Source organism: Cinclus cinclus, chromosome 7 (assembly GCF_963662255.1).
Source record: "Cinclus cinclus chromosome 7, bCinCin1.1, whole genome shotgun sequence".
In the NCBI taxonomy this organism is placed as follows: domain Eukaryota; kingdom Metazoa; phylum Chordata; class Aves; order Passeriformes; family Cinclidae; genus Cinclus; species Cinclus cinclus.
The window spans coordinates 27,801,688-27,826,744 of record NC_085052.1 but is presented as its reverse complement, the minus strand read 5'-3'; the positions used below and the strand labels follow the sequence as shown (position 1 = coordinate 27,826,744).

The 25,057-nt window shown below is 43.6% G+C and overlaps 1 protein-coding gene across 5 annotated transcripts in view; it reads left to right on the top strand.

Moving 5' to 3' along the window:
* Positions 1-25,057, top strand: part of PCDH15 (protocadherin related 15) — a 264,399-nt gene that overhangs the window by 54,738 nt on the left and 184,604 nt on the right. For all 5 annotated transcript variants that reach the window (XM_062496847.1, XM_062496842.1, XM_062496846.1 and 2 more), the window contains 4 exons: positions 10,511-10,671; positions 13,917-14,072; positions 21,986-22,105; positions 23,553-23,663. In XM_062496847.1, coding sequence (XP_062352831.1) covers positions 10,511-10,671; positions 13,917-14,072; positions 21,986-22,105; positions 23,553-23,663 — 548 coding nt within the window. The remainder of the gene's footprint in view (positions 1-10,510; positions 10,672-13,916; positions 14,073-21,985; positions 22,106-23,552; positions 23,664-25,057) is intronic.

Here is a 25,057-nt window from a genome sequence, read left to right as displayed (position 1 = left end):
TTTGCCACAGTGAGGATTTCTGCGGAGATGGATTTCCCAGGATGTGCTGGCCAGATCTCGCCTTCACTAGACCTGGAGTTAATTCCATCCTGTTACTCTCTTCCATCCTTTTCTTGTGTTTTAACAGTGCTTGAGACAAGCAACTGTTCTCTTTAGTCCTCTAAAACCAGTACTGACACCCAAACCTGGGTGGTGTTACCTCCCAAGCTGTTCCCAGCTGTTATTTGGGCAAGGACCAATTTACTAGGACCAAAAGTGTCCTGGTGTCTGGAAAACAGGGCAGGTCTTTCTGCCTTTCCTCCATTTTGTTATTGTCACAGTAATTTGCCTTCCAGTAATTTGCTTGGCTAATAAACACGATGCTTCATTACCATTTGAGATACATATTTTCATCCTTATTAGATACCAGGCTCTTACAAAGCAACTTGACATGTATTTTAGTTTTTTTCTATGCAAACAGGGAACTTGTACAACAAAATAAAGGAGACGTAAATGATCTGTTGCTAAACTTGACAGGGTTTTTCATTTAATATCATTAGGCTCCATGTTCCTATTTTCAATTAGTTCTGAAATCTGCTTACACACTCTGTTGTTTACTATTCCTGTTGAAAACAAGGAAGGGAGTGCAGGATGTGTTCAGTAAAGACACAACCCGGGAAATGCTGAGAGAAAGAATCAACTGCACAAATAATTTGCTGTTTACGGTGCCTTAATGGAATTGCTCAGTGTAAAGATAAAAGTCTTGGGCTAGAGAGAGCACCTGAAAAGTTCATTCTGCTCCTGACATTCTTTTGGTCTTCTGTTGGAAGGTCTTCTTTAGGATGGTGGTATGTCTGTGGAAGAAATTAGTCAAGAAACATAGGTGTTTGTTTTTTCCATGGCTCAGAAGGTGGTGATCCTGCCCCTGTGGCCAGCCCTGGAGGCACCTCTGGAGTGCTGTGTCCAGCTCTGGATCCTCAGCACAGCGGGGACAGGAGCTCCTGGAGCGGGGCCAGCGGAGGCTGCGGCGCTGAGGAAGGGCCTGGAGCATCTCGGTGCCCAGGAAAGGCTGAGGGAGCTGGGGCTGTCCAGCCTGGAGAGGAGCCCCAGCTGAGAGGGGCCCTCAGCCCTGGGTGTCCCTGTGTGCAGGGAGGGCTCCGAGCAGGGCCCGGGCTCTGCTGCGGGGGCCCAGCAATGGCACCAGAGCCACGGGCAGGGACTGAGCCCAGCAATTCCCCCTGCACAGGAGGCACAACTTCTTCCCTGGGCACTGCCCAGCCCTGAACAGATTGCCCACAGAGGCTCTGGGCTCTCCCCATGGATGATTATAACTCAATTGGATGCAGAGCCAAACATTTACAACATGTAATAGTTGCCAGTTACTCCCAGTTTTCCCTGTGACTCTCAGGTTGGTTCTACTTCCAAGAATTGTTAGATCTCTATATTTTGTCTCTTCTTTTGCAGGTTTTCTGTGCAAACCATATTAGATGTACTTCCCTCTCCAAGAGAGCTGGAGAGGGTCTTTGGACAAGGGATGGAGGGACAGGACACAGGAAATGGCTTCCCACTGCTGGAGGGCAGGGACAGATGGGATATTGGGAAGGAATTGTTCCCTCAGAGGATGGGAAGACCCAGGAACAGAGTGCTCAGTGAAGTTGTTTTTTTTAAGTAATTAAGACATCAGCCCAGCACCAACATGTTCACCACTAACCCAGATCCTCAAATTTTTTGAATGCTTTCAGGGTTGATGAGATCACCACTTCCCTGGACAGCACATTCCAGTGCTTGAGAACCCTTTCTGTGTAGGAATTTTCCCCTTATATGCAATCTAAAGCTTCCCTGGTGCAACCTGAGGCCATTTCCTTTCACCCTGTCCTTTGTTACCTGGGAAAAGAGACTGCTGCTCACTGCCATGCCCATTTTCATTGCCACACGGTAACAGAACAGCACAAATTTAGTTAATCTCATCTAATATTCTTTTTAATTCAGATTTTAGGAGAGCTTTCAGATCACAAGTGAAGTGAAATGCTGTGAGTTCTTAGCAACCTCCTCCAAATGTTTGGTTTCTGGTCCCTCAATATTTTCTTTATGCTGAGAAGTGTTCAGAGAGCTTTTGGTGAGGGTGATTTCCCCATGGAAAAGGAGCAGACCTGGCTGAAGGGGAGAATAAAATCAATCATAGTTTGCAAGTCAGGTGATGAAAAGTTTAAAACCCTGATCCTCAGGTAACACTTTGAAGCGGGTTACGTCCTTGCTGCTTCCCTGACAGCCAGGTCAGGGAAATGTGAAATAATTGACTGGCTGTTGGGAACAGCATGGCTTTTGCAGTTTTGCTTTTCCCCCTGATAACCGCAAAACTGCTGCTTAAAATTGGATTTTGATAGTAGCACTTTAGTGGCATTAGGGACTTGGGATTTGAGTCAGGAGGAATCACATAATTATGGAGTGGTTTGGGCTGGAAGAGACCTTAAAGCTCATCCTTGTTCCACCTGCTGACGTGGGTAGAGCTGCCTTCCACTAGACCAGGTTGTTGCAACCTGTCTTTGAACACTTCCAGAGATATCAAAGTGTGGAGAAAAAGGCAGTGCTTGATTGCAAAGGCAACAAAACAGCTTAGAAAAAGCTTTCCAGAGTGGAAAATAAAATTCTTCCAGAAGGATGTAGTGCCAAGTATTCCTGGTTTTCCGATGTTTCTATTGGGATGTCGACAAACACAACCAGGAGCTGCACTGTTGACAAGAAATCTGCCCCACCTTGTGTGCTTTAGTGCAATGGGGAAAAATAGGATAGAAGGATGTCAGCCTGGTGTTTGTATCTGTTCTGGCCACGGTAAGCCATCACTCTGCTTGCTCGCAAAATCTCCTAATCCAGGATTCTGCTCCCAGACCCAGTGTGATCCTCACTCAGTTGTCAGACAATTCTTGTAGGTTGTTTGGAATTCTGACTCCTTGACAGCAGTGTGATCAAAGGCTGATGCACAATTGTAGGTTACAAAGGGTCCTGTAGAATTCTGTGGATAACAAAGGCCTTTTTAATGCTTTTTAGTTCTGTGATAAAGCAATTCTCAGGAAAACATAGGATTTGCTCTCCCCTGTGAATGAAGATGTTTGCCTGTTCTAGAAGGCAAGACAGATAAGAAATTGTGATTGTTCCTCAATCTGTTGTAAAATCCAGTTTGCACTTCCTCTGTAGTTCTCCACTTCTCACCTCAAGGATTGCTTTGGCCTCTGGGCAAAAATAGGAGGGATCTCACAGCAGGAATATTGTAAGGTTGAATTATTGCTTAGCAAGACTTGTATCCAAATTTAGTTGAGGATGGAAATTTTGGTCTGTGATATTTTTCGTGTTTGATGAATCCAGGCAAGGCATCAGGATGATCAGAGGGATGGAGCAGCTCTGCTGGAAGAAAAACTGGGAGAGCTGGGTTTGTTCAGCCTGGAGAGGAAAAGCTTTGGGGTGACCAAATTGTGCCTTTCCAGGGCCTGAAGAAGCTGACAGAAAACATGGAGAGAGACTCTGTACAAGGGATGGAGTGACAGGACGCAGGGAATGGCTTCTCACTGCCAGAGGATAGGGTCAGATGGGATATCGAGAAGGAATTGTTCCCTGGGAGGGTGGGCAGGCCCTGGCACAGGGTGCCCAGAGAAGCTGTGGCTGCCCCTGGATCCCTGGAAGTGTCCAAGGCCAGGTTGGACTTTGGGGCTTGGAGCACCTGGGATAGTGGAAGGTGTCCCTGCCCATGGCAGGAGTAAAAGAAGATGAACTTTAAGGATGTTTCCTTCCAGCCCAAGACATTCTATGATTCCAGGATTCTGTGCTCAGTGGGGGTACATCCCTACATTTCCCCCACACTCCCCATTTCATTCCCTTTTCTAGAGCTTCGGGTTACAGTGTCTGCACCTTTCCAACATTTGGAAATAATGGGGAGACTGGAGCCAACCTCAGACTAAACACACAGGGGCACAAGCTGGGAAAAGAAGTTTTAATGGCTCTGTCCTTTGGGATGCACCAATAAAATCCAGATCTGATGCCAATGCTAATTTTTTTTCCCTAGGGATGCTTTCCTGCAGGAAAACCAGCGCAAGCAGATAGAGGATGGAAAAGCGTCAGTAAATTGTCCTTCTTTTGCCTCCTTTATAAGGAGAAAACAGCTGCATGTGGTGCACAGAAGATGTCAAGGAAATATTAAAAAGAATTATGCACAACCACGAGCAATGTTTAGACAGGGTCTGATAATTTTAATAATTCAGGGTTAGAGCAGAGCAGAGCAGGCTCCTGCTGCTCCTCTCCAAATGGTTTGCAAACAGACCCCAGGATGGCTCCAAATTAAGGTGAAAACATTCAAGTAATTTAATTCACACCTTCAGCTGCCACTGCTGAACACGGTGATCCCAAAACACTGCTCGATCTGATTCATTATTTAGGAGTCCTTGTGTGTTTAAAGTGTAAATCAGACTTTTCTAAACAGAGAGCAAATAAACCTCATTGTTGATTGGCTTGAGAAGTGGCTCAAGGAACTGGAAAGGAAACAGGATTTACAAAACCAGTTTTAAGTATTTATTTGAGACCTGGCGCAGCCCCAGACTGTGCCCAGGACCTCTGAAAGGTGTTACCTGGATATGTGGGGTGTGAGGGAAGAAGTGTGGTGGATCTTCATCTCTGTGGGTTTTGAGCAGAAACATTAATTTGGATGAAAGTTTCCATCAGAATTTCCCTGGCCAAGGCCATGCCTCAGTCACAGTTCCTGCCTCCTCATTATCAGTCTTGTATTGAGGGATGAGTTCCCCCCCCCATTCCTCAATTCCAGAGGTGGATTTAAATTTAATTCTGAAAGATGGGTTCCTATTTTGAGATGCACACCCAGCAAAGCTTGGCATCTCCTCAGTGGCATAATACTCTGTTTCCAAAGATGTCATTTTTCTATAATCAGAATGAAAATTAGATATTTTTCCATGTACTGTTGAATGTGAATGGAAATATAGTGCCCTCAGGAAAATGCAGATGAAACAGAACAACCCAGGGGCTCCAGTTGATGGGGATCTTGTTCCTAAAGGACCATCAAAGAAGAGGTAAAAAAGGCCCTTTGTCTCACACCCGTCTTCCAAAATCCTGGGCTTATCTGTAAGAAAAGAGCCAAGAAAGCCTCATTACTCCAACTTTTTCTTTCTTCCTTTACCAACTTTTGGGGATTTGAGGTTCTCCCATTTGTCTGGAGGACCCTACAAGCTTGTAGCCCTTCCCTGGTCACCTTGTCGCAGAGCTCAGCAGCTATGGGCTAATTTTTGGGTCACATTTGGCATTTGAGGTGGTTGGACATGACACCACCACCAGTGTCAGCTCAGGCTGTTCCCTGCTGTTGGGGTGGGTAGGCACCCAGAGCCTGGCCTTGTCTTCCCAGCAGCCACTAACACACCAAAGGAGGCAGATCTCTGATGAAAACCAGTTTGTGTTGCTACACATTTGTCAAACCTGGCAGAGAATATTCCCAAAACAGTGCTACTGGGACATTATCCATCAGGGATCTCGGGAGGGAATGGACAGACTGTAAACACTAGTGATATCACACACAGTCTGCAGTTGTCTCCAAAATTAATCACTGCAGTGGGCACTGAGTTCAGTCTTGTTTTCAGCAGCAGTATTTTTGGGAGCTGTGGTTTTTGACCTTTGAGTGTGAATTTCTGTCCCATTTAAGGACTGGTTGTTGTACATTTTACAGGTGCTGGGGGTTGCAGTTTCTGGTTTAAATCTGCCCCATTTGGACTCGGTAGGAAAGGTTGCAGTGATAGTTTCAGTGCATTCAACCCATGAATTTGAGGAAAAGTTTAGGAAAATAAATCCCAAAGTTAGCAAAGGTGAACATAAATTTAAAGGAGAGTGCTTGCTCTTTTGAGCAATTTGAGTTAGATGAACAAAAATTTAAAAAAAAAAGTAAAACTGGGTTTGCTTTGGCACCTATTTAGCAGGAAAAGAATAAATACAACATTTATTAACATAGTCTTAATAAAATAAACCAGGTCTGAAATAGAACTGAGATTGGGTTTGTGATAATATACTTAAATGGGAAGACTTGGATATCCCGGGGAGCAAGGCTCCTTTTAAGTGCAAATCATTCTGGTTGCAGGTACTAAACTCCATAATCAATGTACATAATCAGAGGATTTGTGTTCCCAGGAGCTCAGCCCTGACTGGGAATATGCACAAATTTTGTTAATATACATATTTTTTTCCCCAAAGTACCAAAATAAACTAGTTTTCATCAGGGGAAGGTGTAAGGAACTTACTCTCAGAAGTGGGAAAATTCTCAGTGTGAAAAGTGGCTGTAGAAGTTTTTGAAGACTCAAATGTAGAAAATAATCCCCTGCAGGGGGAACCTCAGTTCTCCCATCTCCTGCAGATTTGTTTTGCTTTTCTACTTGGAAAGCAGAGTATTACTGGACATATAAACACTTTGCAGTCTACAGTCCAGTCCCATAAGTGCATTCATGTGTTGAAAAACTAGATCTAAATGAAGAGAAAAGCCTTGTTTGATGTTTAGAGGCTTTTCAACGACATTGGTGCCTTCCAACCCAAACCACTTCATGATCCAATAAGGTTTATTCCCAGAGCAGTCATAATTCCCCCACATTTTACAAAAGGGCTCTGCCAAAACATTCAACTAAAACAATCCCAAGATGTGTCAGAAATCATTCAGGAAGTGACTCCTCACTGAGCACTACCAGACTCCTGTCTTTAGCAGAGCATAACCAGCAGATCCCACATTTCATGGCTTTTTGCACCTGAGACTGAAGCCCTTCCCACAGAATATTCACCTGAGATTGGGCTGTAAAATCAATACCTTCCCTTTTATTGCAGCCTAATGAGAATTTTCAGCTCCTGGATTCCTCTCAGGGAAATAGTCTGGTGTAAAACAATTGTTAAAATACTTACAGCACTTTACAGTTTTTCATTTTGTTGTCCTGTTTTGCAGCCATTTTTGAATAATTGCAATAAGCTCAGAAAAATTATGTTCCCTCTGACAATACAACATCTTTCCTCTCTCGTCCAGAGTGTTGGGTTCTGGCTGGTTTTGTTGCATTTTAAACCAACATCTTCCTTGACTTTGATTCTTTTAAGCTTATCCTGTACTAATCCCTTGGAAATCTGTGTGGTCATCCCACAAGGTGCCTCAGTCATCAATCAGGCTTCAGAGCAGGTGGAAAAGCAGCCAAATTGTGTGGTCTCCATAGAAGATGGAAAGCTGCTCTTAAAATCTGCTTGTGGTGATGGGCAATCAAAGTTTCCCATCAGTTTGTTTTTTGGGTTTTTTTTAATTAGTCAGGAAAAATATCCCTAATGATTGTCCTGAGTGTCCTTACCAGTGGCTTTCCAGGACAGAAGGGCACAACTGAGGGACCTCGAGGGCCGTGCCCAGCTCTGGGCCATCCTGGCCAGAGAGAGCCCTGGAGGGGCTGGAGCGTGTCCAGGGAAGGGAACGGAGCTGGGGAAGGGGCTGGAGCCCCAGGAGGAGCTGAGGGAGCTGGGAAAGGGGCTCAGGCTGGAGAAAAGGAGGCTCAGGGGGGACCTTGTGGCTCTGCACAACTCCCTGACAGGAGGGGACAGCCAGGGGGGGTCGGGCTGTGCTCCAGGGAACAGGGACAGGACAAGGGGAAACGGCCTCAAGCTGTGCCAGGGGAGGCTCAGGTTGGACAGCAGGAGGAATTTCTCCATGGAAAGGGTTCTCAGGCCTTGGCAGGGGCTGCCCAGGGAGCTTTGGAGTGCCCATCCCTGGAGGTGTCCAAGGAAGGGCTGGACGTGGCACTCAGTGCTCTGGGCTGGGGACAAGGTGGGGATCCCAGCTTGGGCTCGGTGGCCCTGCAGGGCTTTTCCAGCCTCAGGGATCCTGGGATTCTATGATTGCTTGAGTTTTTTGCTTATGCAAAAAAAAAAAAAAAAAAAAAAAAATTACAAAGCACATTTTCTGTAAACTCATTGTATTAATGAGTTACAAATATTGCTAGTTTGCTTTAGTGCTGACATTTATGGAAAAACTGGTGATGCAGACACATCAGATTTATCATTAGAAGGTTCCCTTCCTGGCATTTTAGCAGGCTCTAAGGAAAATCTTAGAGCTATCTAAGGGCGAAAGGGAAAGGCCTCGGAAATATCAGAGACTTCATAAACTAGAAAAATAAAACTTTAAGGACGGCTATTAAGAGGCTGATTTGCAAATTGCTGTCTCTCAGAGAGAGAGTATGGATGCCTCATGAATATCTGAAGCAAATCCAACCCGTTTTTAAGGAGAAAGGAATCTCTGGGTCAAACCAAAGCTAACAAAAGTGCTTTGTGAAACCAAGCAGAGAGTGATGCAGAGCAGAGTCCAACAAGATGCAGAATCAAAGCAGTGAGATCAGTGAAGTGGTGGTGGTTGATTACAGACTATGAAATTCATCGCCACAGATTTTGAGTTGTTTAGATATTTTTATGAGTGAATTTGGATTACCAACCCTTCTTTTCTTCATCATTGAGGGCAGTACACGAACTGGTGGATTTTATGGATTTGACAGGACTTGTTGAGTAGATATTAACACTTGGCAGTGTCACAGGACTGGAAATGAGCTGGGTTTTCCTGGTGAAATCCTCTTTATATTAAAACCAGTGCTTGTCTCCCAAAAGGTGCCAGGCCAAGCTCCTGGAGCAGAGTAGAGCTGTACGGATGTTATTGAGCAGGAAATTGTACCAAGAACCATAAAACACCTGGGTAAAAACTGTGTTTCTCATGTGGCTAAAAAGTTGTTTCTCCTTGAACTAGAAACCAGTCTTTGGTGCAGTTTGGCAGTTCTACTCCCAAATATTTGGCAATTTTGTTCCTGTCATCTATATTGTGTCAGAAAAAAAAAAAAAAAGTAGTTTCAAAAAGACAATTGAAAAGACCTTACTGTGGTGTTTGCCCCACAGGACTGCAAGCCAGTTTACTGGGGTTAGGGTCAGTGATTATTTTACTGTTTTAGCAAAAAAGCATCTGCCCCTCTTGGGGCCACTCCTCTTGGATGAATATTTTTATACAGAGTCGCTGTTACAAAGTGAAGGTGTAAAGAAACTTTATGCTATATTTTGGAATAAAGTATTTAATAACAGGTGGTTATGTGATAAATATTTTAACCTAATTTAAATGTTCTGCAGCCACTGATATTCACAGATTTTCTTCGTAACTGCTGGTGAACTTCCACAAGTATAAATCCTTTTAATATTTTGGTGTGAAGCAAACTGGGGAGTGCTAATTTTGCAGAAAAATAAAATTTCAGCGGAGTGGTTATAAATGCTGTGCATGCAAATCCAAGGCACTGGAGGGCAACACTCATGGTAGTTTTTAATGCTTGATATTTGGGAAGTGAGTTGGGGGTGTTTTCCACAGGAAATTGAGTACACTGTGGGGGCAATGAGCTAAAAGGCAGGCTTAACTGGCAGGGTGGGACAAGGCAGTGTCTTGTGAGACCCCCACCTGGAATTCTGTGCACTGTTCTGCATATAAGGGACATGGAACTCTTGGAGAAGGTCCAGAGGAAGCCATGAAGATAGTGAGGGCACTGGAGAACCTTTCCTGTGGAGCCAGGCTGGGAGAGCTGGAGAAAAGAAGGTTCTGTGGGGACCTCCCAGCTCCTTCCAGGGTCTGAAGGGATACAGGGAAACTAGAGAGGGACAAATAATCAGGAACTGGAGTGCCAGAACAATGGGGAATTGGTTCAGACTGACAGAAGGAAAATTTAGGTTACATATATGGAGGGAGTTCTTTGCTGTGGGGGTGGTGACACCCTGGCACAGGGTGCCCAGAGAAGCTGTGGCTGCCCCTGCATCCCTGGAAGTGTCCAAGGCCAGGTTGGAGGGGGCTTGGAGCAACCTGGGAGAGTGGAAGGTGATCCTGGTGGAATTCTGGTACTTTAGGATCCCTTCCAAGCCAAACCATTCTGGGATCCTGTGATTCCATGAAAAGACCTATGTTGAGAGCTGGCTGCTCCTCTCAGTACCGCCTGTGTCTTGTGGCTGTTGTCTTCACAACCTTGTGCTGCAATTCAGTTTCTATTGCAGAGCAACTCCAGGTACAAACCCTCTTTTTTCCTGGAGAGCTTTATGTAACTGTGCTTTTTTTCTCCCCGTCATCACCTTGATGTGTCACTCTCGCTGCAGAAAATTTATTCCAAGTTTGGTTGTTATTTCCATGCTTTCATTTGTTCAAGGTGAGATTGGGAGATGATTGCTCAATGAAGAAAAAGCTCATCTTGTTAAGTAGATAGCTGGATGCGACGGGTCTCATTGTCAATTTAAATCATTGTGCATTGCAAGTGCTTCTTCTGGCATTGTCTGATACAGCTGCAGTGTCAGAGGCAGTTTTTCATTACAGATAATAAGGTTCAGACTCCTTAAACATCACTCAAAACATAAAACACCACAAAGCTGAGGTAGAAAACAGCATTTTCAGTGTTACAGTGCTTGCAAAAATACATAAGAATGTGGATTTCCTATAAATTCCTCCCTGGGCTGTTCAATGTCATTGCAGGCACTATCCTGGTTGACAACATGCTGATCAAAGGGACAGCAGGAGGGCCTGACCCCACCATTGAGCTCTCCCTGAAGGACAACGTGGATTACTGGGTGATCCTGGACCCCATCAAGCAGACCTTGTACCTGAATAGCACTGGCCGGGTGCTGGACAGAGATGTAAGTTTGGGGTTGGTTTTCTCCACAGACATTAATTTCTAATTAACCATACACACCAGTCCTGCTAGAATATAATTCCTGCATCTGTCTTGTCCCCAGATGGATGTGAACAGAGTTAATCTGGTCCTTTTTTTAGGATTTATTTGGAGCACACAGGAACTTAATCATATCTGCAAATATTATTATGGACAAACACAACAATGAAGGCCACAAAAACTGATGTTAGGGTTTTATATCTGACCAAGATTGACTCATTTGTTGAATTAAACTTTGATTCTGGTTTGCTGACTGGAAGATGTGCTGCTCACCCCGTGCCCTGTGACATTTATTAGCAGCCTGCTTTCCCTGTGTACACTGAATTATGAGCTGTGAGAGGTGAAGCAGTCATGACTGCCACAATTCACTCGCAAAGTTTGACATGTTCCATTGAGAATGTGCTGGTTCAGATTCTTTTTTTAAGGCAGCCTAAAATATATTTGTTGTGCTCATTCTTGATGGTGTTAAGGAAATATTGTCAGGGTAAGTTTGATTATTGTAAAAAGAAAGATGAAAAGCACAAAATAAATAGGAGTGTTCTCATCTAGGCTATTTTCATTGAGAAGGAAACACTCCAAAAATGGAGACATCTCCTCACGGTGTTGCAACCTTGTGACAGAACCTGAAAGTAAATTTGACTTCCAAGTGTTTTAATCAATATGGCAAGAATGCTGTAAAACTCAGAACTTCTCCTTGGAGTGCAGGAAAGTTTGTTTTGTATTAGCTTGATTGATTAATTTGTCTTCTCCATGTGTTTTGAGATAAATTCCTAAGTACCAAAAACAACATGCAAATTTCTCCTCATTTCCATTTGCTGGTGAAAGACACTAATTGAATACAGCTGTTCTTAATTTTGTTTTAATTCACAAACTGTTTTCCCATGCAAAGCACAAAACGTGGCAGACTGGTCATGGTGATAGAGGACTTTCTGGGAAAGAGCTGGCACTTCCTCAAGTGCCAACCAGCAGCTGCAGAAGCAGCTTTGGCCTCTCAGTTCTAATCATAAACCCGTGCAAAAAATGAGAGCAAGGCTGGAGATCCACTCTAAGAAATGTGGGGGTCCATTCTTATCACCCCACACCCATCCATAGAGGGTTAGGAACCAAAATCCCTGTTGGATCAGTGCTAATTCTTCTTTTCAAAGCCATTTATTGACACTTTTTTGTCACCTTAATGTGAATCAAAGTTGATGCTTTACCCAAAGAACCTCATCAGATTATTTGAGTTTCAATATTGGTCACAGTCTAAACCAATTCCCGTTATTGTGAGTTCCCAGACACTTTACAGGGATGTTCTCTGCCAGAAGTAGACTCAAGTCCCCAGGAAACAAGTGAAGTGTGTACATTTCTTAATTAAATACAGGCAATACTGTGTTTACATTGGTATTTAAGGTATTGATTCTTTCTTTTTTTACAACGAACTGGAACACTTCTTACCTCTAATGCTGTGTCCAATCATCTGTAGCTATTTAAATTCGGTGGGCCATGAGAAGAAAATCTGGGCTTTAGGTGGTTTAGATTTTGGGTATGATGCCCCCTGCGCCTCTCTTGCATGGCTTTAGGGAATTGCTGTCACTCACAACCCCAAGAAAAGGAGAGCAACCCTGAAACCCCCCAGGGACTGAGTACAATTATGAAATGTGTGTCATGGGCATTATTAATATGGCTCTTTTGGGGACACGGGTCAGTGCTGACTTAACAGCTGGACTCCATGGTCTTGGAAGTCTTTTCTAACCTTATGGATTCTCCTAAAGGATATTTCTGGCCTTCAGAACCAGGGCTCTGCTACCGCAACACCACAGAACCATTCAGTGTGGGAGGGTCTCTTTTTGGTAACAAAAACCCCAACAGATTTTTCTCATTTTTTCCTCTTAAATCTGCTTACAATTTTGCGGCACCAAAGAAACTGGGAGTTTTATTAAGTTGAACCTTTAGATTCAGCTTTTTATTACAAAACAAAAATTGGAGTCTCTGATTCACAAATGGTCACATTCCATATATTTGGATAGTCTTCCCATTTTTCACTCCCTGCTGATTCAGTCAGCCTGGTCCTATCCTTTTTTTAGTTCTTGCCTTCCTTTGACAGCAAATCTTCCTAGATTCCCTTGATTGTTGCTCAGAATGATGGTGTGTTTTCCAAATAAAATCAGATAATAAGAAAATTCCACACTTCTCTTCCAAAACTTTAAGTACTTAGGAAGAATGACCAGTGATAAATCAGAACTGAAGGTGCAGGGCACTGCTGAAAGGTGCTGGGATGATTTGTCCCTGGTTTCATAAACAATTCGTGGCAGAGTGCCATTGTTTATTTAGATATTTTTGTAAATTCAGAATATCAAATATTTATCAAATATCTGTCATTTCAAATAATTATATTATTTTTGGTCTTAGTTAATTAATCCCTTAATATACTTAGTAGTGACTGCAGCTTATTAAAGGCAGACTAAAAAGACCTTGGATCTTACTCAAACAAGTACTAAAAGCCATTCCAGCCTAAACTCTTCTGTCCATTCATCAGTTTGGGAGTTTTAGAGCACTGCTGTGTTCACTGCAGTGAGAAAAAACAGCATTCTCCACACCGAAAGTTGTTTCTGAATTATTTTGAAATGTAAGTGATAGCAAATGCGATTTATTTCAGACTTGAGCTTTCAATTCAAGACAAGAAAGATCCAAGAATTACTTTGGGGCATGTCCAGAGGAGACCACAGAGATGCTCAGAGAGCTGGAGTTCCTCTGCTCTGGAGCCAGGCTCAGAGAGCTGGGGGGCTCACCTGGAAAAGAGAAGTCTCCAGGGAGACCTTACAGGGCCTAAAGGGGCTTCAGGAGAGCTGGAGAGGGACTGGGGACAAGGGATGGAGGGACAGGACACAGGGAATGGCTTCCCACTGCCAGAGGGCAGGGATGGATGGGATATTGGGAAGGAATTGTTCCCTGGGAGGGTGGGCAGGCCCTGGCACAGGGTGCCCAGAGAAGCTGTGGCTGCCCCTGGATCCCTGGAAGTGTTCAAGGGCGGGTTGGACTTTGGGGCTTGGAGCATCTGGGATAGTGGAAGGTGTCCCTGCCATGGCAGGGGGGGAATGAGATGATCTTGAAGGTTTCTTCCCACCCAAGCCCTTCTGGGATCCGATGAATTCCAGTAACAATAGACCAAAGGCTCAAAGAGGTGACATTTTTCTGGGTCCCTTTACCATAACCTCCTTCCCCTTGCAGCCACCACTGTCCATCCAGTCCATCGTGGTGCAGGTGCAGTGTGTGAACAAGAAGGTGGGCACCATCATCAACCACGAGGTGCGGATCGTGGTGCGGGACCGCAACGACAACTCCCCGCAGTTCCAGCAGCAACGCTACTACGTGGCCGTCAGCGAGGTCAGAGCTGCCTGGTTTTCCTCCTTCTCCTTTGGGTGGGGTCACTGCCAAATTCCAGCTTTCGGTGCCTCTCCTCTGAAAACCAAAAAAATGCGGTTGTTTTCAGATCCCTGATGTTTGTGCAGCTCCAGAAAAGCCCGTCGCTTTGGTAGGCTTCTTTTTCTTTAGCATCTAATCCTGCTTTTCCTTAAGGAATCCAAAGCACATTTTTCACCAGGGGATTGCAGAGGACACCCAGATTTAAGGCAGCATCTTCATGAATGAAGCATTCTTAAATTAAATTAAAGCACATTTAACAACAAACCTGGAAGTAAAACAAACGTATGCATGAAGAAAAGGAAGTTTTAAAATGGTTTAAAAAGGTTTATTAACAATACTGAAGCTTGGCAAAGTACAGATGTGGTTTATTGCTCTTGCTCTGCATTAAATGATGCCTGTGAAATGAATTATTTTATTTTCTATTATTTATTATGTTATGTTTTCTGGAATAGAGAGCTGTGGATTGGACCACTATGTCATTTGAAGGAAAAAAATTATTTTCTCCTTGAGCTGGTACAACTTCATTTCACTTTCCAGTGAAGTTTTTCATTCTGTAGGGCACTGCATAACGTGCCAATAAGCAGTACAAAAAGGCTTGAGTTTTCAGGTTGGCATCTCAGGGCTTTAGTAATGAGTAGAAATAGGGACATCCATGAAGTAATGGAAATTATATGGGCTGAAATTATGTGGAAAATGGAAAGATGAGTCAGTTTGATGCAAGTGAATACTGAAAGATGTAGAGTTACCTTTAAATAATAAATTATATTAAATATGCAGCATGATGGGAATTGGTTTGTGGGGTGGGGGGTCTGTGAAAGAGCATGATGATTTTGATTTTAAAAGATTTGATTTGAAGCAATTTCCTATTTTGTTGTGTTTGGGAGATTCAGCTTTCCAATGTGTCCTTGTGTTTTCTCTGGTCTCCACGACCACGCACGCACAGGACACGCACATTGCCCTGGGAAAAGGGGGGACATGGATGAGCGTGGAGGAAAAGCCCCCCAATCCACACATTATATTGGACCTGGGATTGAGAGAAAGATAAATAGGGTTTTTCAAACTTCCTGGTTTTAAATTAAAAAAGCGTTTCCATTCAGACACATTTTTGGCACTCCAGCTGCTTGTGTGACTTCCCATGGAATCTGGGAGTACTGTGAAAGTTCTCCATGGGCTTGTCCGTGGTTTTCACATTGGCCTTCACGTGGCCATGGAATCTCTGTTTCTACAGACCCAGTGCAGGAATGTCTCTGGTCCTGGGTAAAGACACCATCAACACAACTCTGAAGTGCCTGTGTGGGTTGTGCTGCAGGGCCCAGATCACTTCCAAAACCTGCATCATTTTTTGCAGCGAAATCAAAGACAGGCAGTAGGGCTATGCTAAGAAAACAAGGATTTTCCATAATTAGGGAGAAGTCCAAAGGGCAGAGTGCAAAATGCACCGTTCCCAATTATTTGTATTCAGAAATTGAACAACGTTCTGAGGACACCAAGAATTTATTGGAATTATTGTTGGGCAAAATGCACTGTTGCTCTTTCCACCAGTTGCACCCTGATTTAATTAATTTATTCTTTTCATTTTATCTGTGTTCATGGATAACCTCTGACATGCCAGCACTGCGTCCTTGAGCAGCACCCAGTGAGTTAATTAATTAATTAACAAAAATATAATTCACAAAGCACCTCAGATTTTTCAAAGGTTTTAATGAGGGATTAAATGTTTTAATGCTCATTTATTCTGCTCATAATTGGCACTGCCTCTGGTGAATTTAGCAACAGGACTGCATTGGGAGGAAAGGTTTGTTGTTGATTTTTGCTTCTGTTTCAGGTTGCTCATAAACCAAAAAATACAGAAATTTCTCTTACATATAGAACATAAAACGACTCAAAGAAGGAGTTGATCTTATTATATTTTGGAGAAATTGAATGGTTTTTATGTCAACTTGTCTTTATATTTGAAATGTCCCCAACATATTAAGATGAGTTTGTCAGAGACACTGAGGGTAGCTGTAAATAACACCATAAATCCCGGTTTCACACGTGGTTTCCATTTGCACAGAAAAAGACATGGTTTAAAATTAAGCCTGGATTTTTCCAGGGGATTTAGAATGAGATGGATGTAGTAGTGTTTGTTTAATTTTGTACCAAAAGGAGTCTTGATTTTTATACTTGATTGGAATCACTCTGTCCTGAGTTAGACTAAAAGCTCCCCTACTCCAGGGTGTTTGCTTTGCTGGTGCCCTGGCAGATGCTCAAGGAAAAACACAAGGATAGGGAATATTCAGTGGTGCTTCCCTAGTGAGTTTCCTGTAAAATCCTGTGTGGAGCAGCTTTGCTCCATACCCATTTTGTCTTTCCAAGTTGTTCCTGGACATGGGTATGGTGGTCCCTCCTTTCCTTCCTTACTCCGGGTGTTTTGTAGCCTTTTTTTCCCAGCGTGTTTTGTCTTGTGCCATAATTCCTCACTCTACTGCTTCAAACATCTTCATCTGGACCCTCAGAACCCTGAAATACCTCGAGACAAAAGTGTCCATGGAATATTCTGCCAATTGTCCAGCAATCCTTAGGGATTTAAGTGTTTCCTCCCATCATTCCCACACCTGTACCTATACAAGACCATTGGGTAAAGGTGACCTCAAGTGAAAATACGCAGAGAAATTAATGTGAGTGGTTTGAAAACGTGACTTTTGCAGCTGAGAATCAAAATCTCCATTGCCTGCTTATTAAGGAATACTTTTTTTGTCAGGATTTTAATTCTTCTGTTAAAAGTATGGACTTGTCACATGGAGCTGGACTTGTCCTTGGCCGTGTTGATGGAGGCTGGAATGTTTGTTGGATGAGGTAGCTTAGCTGGGAATCCACATTAAGTTACACATAAAATTGATTTTTTTGAGTCTTAGTTGAAAGCAGATTTTCTGTTTCTCCACCATTTTGAAGTCAGTTTTCCTTTTCCCTTCCTGATGCTTTTACAAGTCCAAGTTTCTCAGCCAACTCCAACTGCTCTCCAAAGCATCAGGAATCTCCACATGAAAGTGAAAACTGATGTCACCATTTTCATGATGAGAAATCATCTGCAGAGTTATTCCCTTGTTTCTTGTGTGACATATTTTTATTTATATGAAAATATGCCATTGATATTCAGTTAGGAAAAATTTCTGACAGTGACATTAGCCTGGGGCTAAATTTGACCATATTGGTGGCTTGAAGATTTGAGTTATTACCATATTAAACCAAAGTTCTGCAGCTGAGTTAAAATTCAGAAGTATTATGCAGCTCAGTTAATATTCCACGGGCAAATCTATGGCATTCCCACAAGGGGTTTAAATTTATGGAGCCTAATACAGAGATCAGGAAGTAAAATCTTGTATTGCTGAGACCCAGTGGTAGTGTCTGTGTTTCGTGTTACACACAACTTATCTGGATCATTTTTATCTGAGCTAAATACAGCTCCAACTCTTCATTGCCTGGGTTTTATAAAACTCACTTTCTTTGCTGTTAGTTTTTCACCTTCTTAACTCCTTCAGGGCAAGTCAGGAGCATTTAGTAGCATGTTCTGCTTGGAAGTGAAGGTGGAGTTTCTAGAACACTGTGGAAGACAGTATTTATTAAATGCATGTAAACCACAGTTTTGGGGTTGGTTCATTTATTTAGTTTGGGGTTTTGTTTTTCTCCTTTAATTTAGCGGAGATGGGAATCCTTTCCAAAGTAAGAGCCTTTCTTGAACTTCAGTCATCTCAAAACTTCGGGTTTGGGCTGTTGAGAATTAGAATTTGTGCTGAATTTTCATTTCTTCTTGTGTAATTATTCTTGTCTTTTTCCATGTGGTATCAAAATAATTAATCTTTGCAGGTAGCCATCATCAAAAGAGTGCTAGCTCAGAATGATTATCTGTAAATCTGGCTTTTCTCTGCTCCTTGGGACACTCTGAAAAACTATTCATTTTTATCTTTGTAAATAGGCAATAATAGTGATTTTTTTTTTCCAAATGTTTTATGGAAGAGCTGAATGCTCCTGTCTGCATCTCGACTTCTAATACCCATTAATCACACTGAAGGAAAATTTTAAGTGCTACAGCTGTAGACTGTGGAAGATTTATTGTGTGCATCTCCTCTTATTTGTTTAATTGCATTCTTTTTGGAATCTTTCTTGTTTCATGTCGTCATGATTCTTTTCCACTGGATTGAGTTTCCACAAAGGTGATTATCCTCAGGCTGTTGCTGATGCTCCTGGAATTGTTTCTTTACATTCCCTAACATTTTGTTTTGCATAAGGTAAAACACTCAGCAGGGTTAAGCCCTTTGATGCACAACTTCAGGTCCTTTCCCTTGGACATACCAAAGGTTCCTATGGAGAAATGAAAATCCACTTTTTTAGTGAAGGAATTTTTCTCAATGTCCAACCTGAGCCTCCCCTGGCACAGCTTGAGGCCGTTTCCCCTTGTCCTGTCCCTGTTCCCCAGCTGTCCCCTCCTGTCAGGGAGTTCTGCAGAGCCACAAGGTGCCCTGACCCACTGAGCCTCCTTTTCTTCAGGCTAAAGTTGCAATTTATTAGCGAAACTGAGTTTCTCCTTGTTGTTCCAACAAGAAAGTGACAGCAGGCTCTCAGAAATCCCTTGCAAATTGTGGGAAAATGCATTATGGCTGGCTAATGGCAAATATCATAGTAAAAAATCAGAAAAATGCTGAGATCTCTGTGTAAGAAGTTTGTGAGCCTTGGAGTGCTGAGGGCCTCTCCCACATGATTGGAAGTGGGTTTGAAGTATCAGGCTAAGAGATCATCTGAACTTTTCTAAAGGGTGCAGGAATCTCTAATGTGAGGTCTTGAGTAGGCTGGAAATGACAGAATAATGGAATATCCTGAGCTGGGAGGGACCCACCAGGATCATCCAGCCATGCAGACACCCCAGAATTCCCAACCTGTGTATCCCTGAGAACATTGTCCAAATGCTGCTGCAGCTCTGTCAGGAAAGAGTGGAGATGATATTTTTTTCCAGCGTTCTGTTCTAGTATCATTTGTGTAGCATGAAAGAAAACTTTGATAAAATGGAAACATGCATGTCCTGAAGATCTGCACATCTGCAGTCAGTTATTCTGGGTGTAATACATCAAATGCATGACTTTAGCTTTTGACTTTTACTGTTGGAGCATGGAATTGGAGTTCTGGTGTTTACTGATGTGTCATTTTTGCAACTGTCTCCTTTGTTATCACTCAATAATGTGCTTTATGCTGCTGAGCCTTTTTATATTGGCCACTATTTATCTGCACACTGTCAGAATGGACTGGTGGGAGCTGTGCCAGCAGCTCCAGGGTGTCTGTCATCTCCCAGGCTGCTTGGATGTAACAGGATATTTACAATATTTAATAGTGTGAAATACAAGTTTTTTTTTTTACTATGGAACACCATCTGAAGTACAGTGTTCAGTGCTGGGATACCAAACAGAAGAAAGATGTGGATCTGTTGGAATGAGTCCAGAGGAGGCCATGGAGGGGCTGGAGCCCCTCTGCTCTGGAGCCAGGCTAGGAGAGCTGGGGGTGTTCTCCTGGAGAAGAGAAGGCTCCAGGGACACCTCAGAGCCCCTTCCAGAGCCTAAAGGGGGAACCAAGAGAGCTGGAGAGGGACTGGGGACAAGGGATGGAGGGACAGGACAAAGGGAATGGCTTCCCAGTGGCAGAGGGCAGGGATGGATAGGATATTGGGATGGAATTTTTCCCTGGGAGGGTGGGCAGGCCCTGGCACAGGGTGCCCAGAGAAGCTGTGGCTGCCCCTGAATCCCTGGAAGTGTCCAAGGCCAGGTTGGACACAGGGCTTGGAGCATCTGGGATAGTGGAAGGTGTCCCTGCCCATGGCAGGGGATGGGGATTGGATGGTCTTTAATGTCTCTTCCTACCCAAACCAATATGGCATTCTACATGTCTGATTTCTCCAGAGCTGCTCCTCTCAGATTATCTGGGAGCACCAAGACTGTGTTCTGTTTGGACAGCAAAAGCCTGGGAGATTTCCATCACATGCCACCCCATGACCAACCAGCATAGTGCCTGGCTCTTTCCACTGATGGGACCATTGTTTAAACTGGGATGAACTGGTTAGACTCTCTTATATTGAGCTGCAGGGTGTCAGTGCCCAGGCAGGGCATGGGGATTCTCTGTGAGGAGAGGTGGGAGATGCCCTGGGCTCAGGGATCCACAGGCTCCAGCACTGGGCACATCCCAACCCTCAGCCAGCCCCAGGAAAAGGGGGTTCAGGGAGGGGAAAAGGGGATTAAGAGAGGGGAAAACACCATGTGGCAGCCAGGAGCGAGGAGAAAATGGTGAGGGGTGTTGGGAGTTAAGGAGTGACGCTGAGCCTGGACTAGAGGGCTAGGATAGGGGACAGGGCTGGTTTGTGTCCCTCTGTCCCCATCCCAGTGTATTTTTTGCTGGCAGGATGTTCCATCCATGCTCCCCAGTGCATCTGTCCTGCCTGGTAGTGAAGGACAGAGGCCACCCAGGGAGTGGGTGCCTGGTCTCCCCCATTTCCCTGAAGAACGTTGATTTTCTTCTCCCAAGCTGCTGAGGAGGTGGCAAGGGGGTATCTGAGTGGATGTCAGGGAGCAGCCCGTCCCCAGTGGTGGGAAAACCCCCTGCAAACCTCCCTGGAACTTTTCCCAGCTGTTTTTCAGGTTACTTCCATCTTCTGTCCCCTTCTCCCCTCCACATCCCAACCCATGAGGGTACAGTCAACTTCCTAGACCCACTTGTGTCACTTCTGCTGCCTGTTCCAGGAGTAAATAAGCCAAGTTAGAGGCAAAGCATGAACATGAAGAGTTGTGGTGTAACTGTGTGTATTGGTGGTATTATAAATTAAACCCTACTTTTTTTACCATAAATAGGCTTCAGATTGGTGGGTTATAATTCAAAGATCCAGAATTCTCAGCCCTGAAAATGTTTGCCAGAGAACTCCACCAACCAATACACTCTTAATTAGCAGCTTTATAAATAAAACAGGAGCTATGGGTGCAGGAGGAAATGGGGAGTTAAGTCTTCGCTTTATTGTGAGCACTACAAAACAGAATGTGAAATAACTTCCACATCTGCACCAAATGCTAGAATGACTCTGTTCTTTGCCCCCTGCTCTTTTTTCCAGCATTTCAAACCTTTTTTAGGCCCTCTAGGTTTATATATATGCAGCAATTCGTGTAAGTTCTGGAGGAAAGAAGAGGGGCCAGCAGGACTCTGGGAATTTAAGGGCCACAAACCTGGGGGCAATGAGAGCACCAGGGAGAAAGGGCTGTGCTGAATCCACATGTGTTTGTTCATTTCTTCCTCACTTTCAGGTTGATTACTTGCAAAGTTTCTTGAATATTTAAATTCAGAAATGATGACTCCCAAGAAATCTTGTCTTTGCTCTCAATGGGCCTTGATTTGGTGCTATTTATCTGTGCAAGGATAATTATAAATTGATCCATTTTCAAAACATAATTTAATGGGTATTCAATTGCTGCCAACATGATATTGGAGCAACAGCATCACTCCTGTGTTTGCTCAAAGCCATGAATCTCTATGGGTGCTTGTGTTTGCACATAACAATATTACAATATTAATCTGGCTCTGTTCACATTGCTATGAAGATGCTGTCAAATCAGTTGTGTTTACATTTGCAGCTCATCCTTGTTTTGCTCCCTGAGTCTGAAAAAGGAGATTTTATTTGGATTAATCCACATTTATTTCATGGGTTCTTTCAGGTTTAAAGAGTGTTTTTATCATCTTCGTCATTTTATTTTTGAGAAAAATGAAGTTCTGTCTTGATGCATTAAAGACCAGAGCTAGGGGGAAAAATAAGGTGAAAATTAACTTGAAAACCTTAAGGTTTTAATGGGGATCTCTTGCTGTTCTTGCAGTTAACTCCAGTTGGAACAACCATCTTCACAGGATTTTCTGGAAACAATGGTGCTATTGACATTGATGATGGTCCCAATGGCCAGATAGAATATGTCATCCAGTACAATCCTAATGACAAGGTACAGCCATTCAGGCTTTTTTCTTATATTATTTATATTTATATTTATATTTATATTTATATTTATATTTATATTTATATTTATATTTATATTTATATAGTAGCAAATTAACAAGAGTTTGCTGTTGGACATAAAGAATTGTTTTCCTTCATGTCCACTATCCTGTCTGCCCATGAGCCCTGTAACCACAGATGAATTTATGTTCCCTCTCATTGCCTAGCTGTCAGCAGCTGGATTATTTCACTTCCAGTAATGCCCAGAGAAGCTGTGTTTATCCCATCCCTGGAAGTGTCCCAGGCCAGGTTGGATGGGGCTTGGAGCAGCCTGGGACAGTGGAAGGTGTCTCTGACCGTGGCAGGGGGAGCAGTGGATGGGCTTTAAGATCTCTTCCAACCCAAACCATTCTGGGATTCCATGATTTCTGTTTTGCCTCAGTATAAATCTCCTAACTGATGTTTCCCCTCTTGGTGGGAATGAAGAATATTTTATCCCAAAAGCTGAGTGCCAAATTCAGACTATCTCCAGTTATTTATCAGTCTGGGATATACTTCTCAATCCTGTTTTCCTGCCCACCATAAATACCTGCAGCATGGGGAATTCAACACTCATTCTCATTTATTTGCTGGTAAACAAACTGCAATTTTAGCAGTTATTTAAGCTCTTAGAGGAAAAAGGCCTCCCTATATGATGTAAAGAAACAACATTCTTGAGTGTCTCTGCTGTGTTTGGAATCTTGTATTTCTGTTGTCTGTTCAAAATACTTAAATATTAACTCTCTTTGACACTGGGAGATTGAAGCATGGCAAGTTTTTTTTTGTTTTTTTTTTAGATTAGATTAATTTGCTAATGAAATTGCAATTGGATCTCAGGCCAGAAATTTGTGCCTTCCTGCCAGTTGTTGCCCCAACTTTGTCACCTGAGTCTGTGGAAGCAAATACACAGAACAAATTGAATTTCACCAGATTTAACATCTGCATTTACCCTGGAATGTGAATTCCTTCGATAGAAACATATGCATGAAGTGGCAACTAAATGTTCCCTGCTTGTTTAGCACTTCATTGCCCTCGAGAAAGGCAGAATAAAGAGCAGATAAGTACAATGATGTGGATTTCTTATCTCTAAGCTTGAGCATTTGTTCTTAATGCACCACTGCAAATTCAGGATGGCAAAGGGGAAAGAAGCAGACTAGTCAGACTTTTGTGGTTGGAAGTAGCAATGGATAGGTAAAGAACCCAGGAGAATTGTGTTATGTACAGGTTCATTATTGTGGGGATCTTCAGGAGGAAACTGGGACGGGAGAAAACATAGAAAGCTTTATAATCTCTGATCTGAAGAGCAAATGCAGCCTTGGAGTACCAGCCAAGAGAACATCCTGTTGTGGCCCAGCTACAACACAGCTTAACTTTGTAGTATGTTCAATTTTATTGTGTTGTTTTCTCGTTTGCAGACTTCCAACAGGACCTTTGATATTCCTCTCACTTTGTCTGGAGCAGTAGTTCTGAGGGAAAGACTAAATTATGAAGAAAAAACTCGTTATTTTGTCATTGTTCAAGCAAATGTGAGTATAAATCTCTTGAAGGCCATTTCCCCTGATTTAGGTGCAGGTTTAGTTTCCTTCCCAAGGAAAGGCAGCGCCTTGCTAAAATACCAGCTCTGATAAATCCTCCTCTGCTGAAGATCTAATTTAAGATTTATCCAGGCTGTTGAAAGCTCAGGCATATTATTACTGCTTTAAAAAAGCTTGCTCAGTGTGGTACAAGCCAACCTTTTTGGCATAAGGAGCAAGTTGCAAATGTGCAGTGCAGCCCATGAAGAAAAGTGCAGCCTCATGGCACTAAATGTCCCATTTTCCAACAAATCAGTCAAGGCTAATTTTCACTCAGATGAGTTTAATGGGCACCATTTCATTGTATTCTTCAGCTTGGAAATACATTTTGTTATAAAGAGGTGATTTTTCCTTCAAGGCATGCCACAAGTGTATGGAAAGGTTTTTCCAGAGTGGCTGACAGTGGATAACTCGCACGGAGAAGAAAAGTGATGTATAAACTGTATCTCAGATATCTGTCATCAGGGTGGGTTTTTTGGTGTCCTTGAGGGCTGTGAAAGCTTTTTTTCCCCTTTTTGTCCTTCTGATAACAACTGAAATGAAAACTTCCCCTTTGTTGTTCATGGCTGTTGTGATACATCTTCGTTCATGGGAAATGATACTTGCTCTGAAACAATAAGAGATCCTGAATCCACACCTTCACTTTCCTGTTATTCTCTGACACAGAAGTGCATATACATTTTGCAATCTCTTTTCTTACGTACTCTATGGCATGCTCAGCATTCTGCCACCAGAAGCTAGAGTCCAGAGGAGGCACCAGAATGATCAGAGGGATGGAGCAGCTCTGCTGGGAGGAAAGGCTGGGAGGGTTGGGATTGTTCAGTCTGGAGAGGAGAAGCTTCAGGGTGACCCAACTGTGGCCTTCCAGGACCTGAAGGAGCTGGCAAGAAGGATGGAGAGAGACTTTTCCAAGGGATGGAGTCCCAGCACAAGGGGGAAGGGCTTCAAACTGACAGAAAGAAGGGTTGGATGGGATATTGGGAAGGAATTCCCGTAAGGGCTCCCTGGGAGGGTGGGCAGGCCCTGGCACAGGATGCCCAGAGAAGCTGTGGCTGCCCCTGGATCCCTGGAAGTGTCCAAGGGACACCCAGGGCTGAGGGCCCCTCTCAGCTGGGGCTCCTCTCCAGGCTGGACAGCCCCAGCTCCCTCAGCCTTTCCTGGGCACCGAGATGCTCCAGGCCCTTCCTCAGCGCCGCAGCCTCCGCTGGCCCCGCTCCAGGAGCTCCTGTCCCCGCTGTGCTGAGGATCCAGAGCTGGACACAGCACTCCAGAGGTGCCTCCAGGGCTGGCCACAGGGGCAGGATCCCTCCCTGACCTGCTGCCAATGCTGTTGCTGTTGTCCCTTC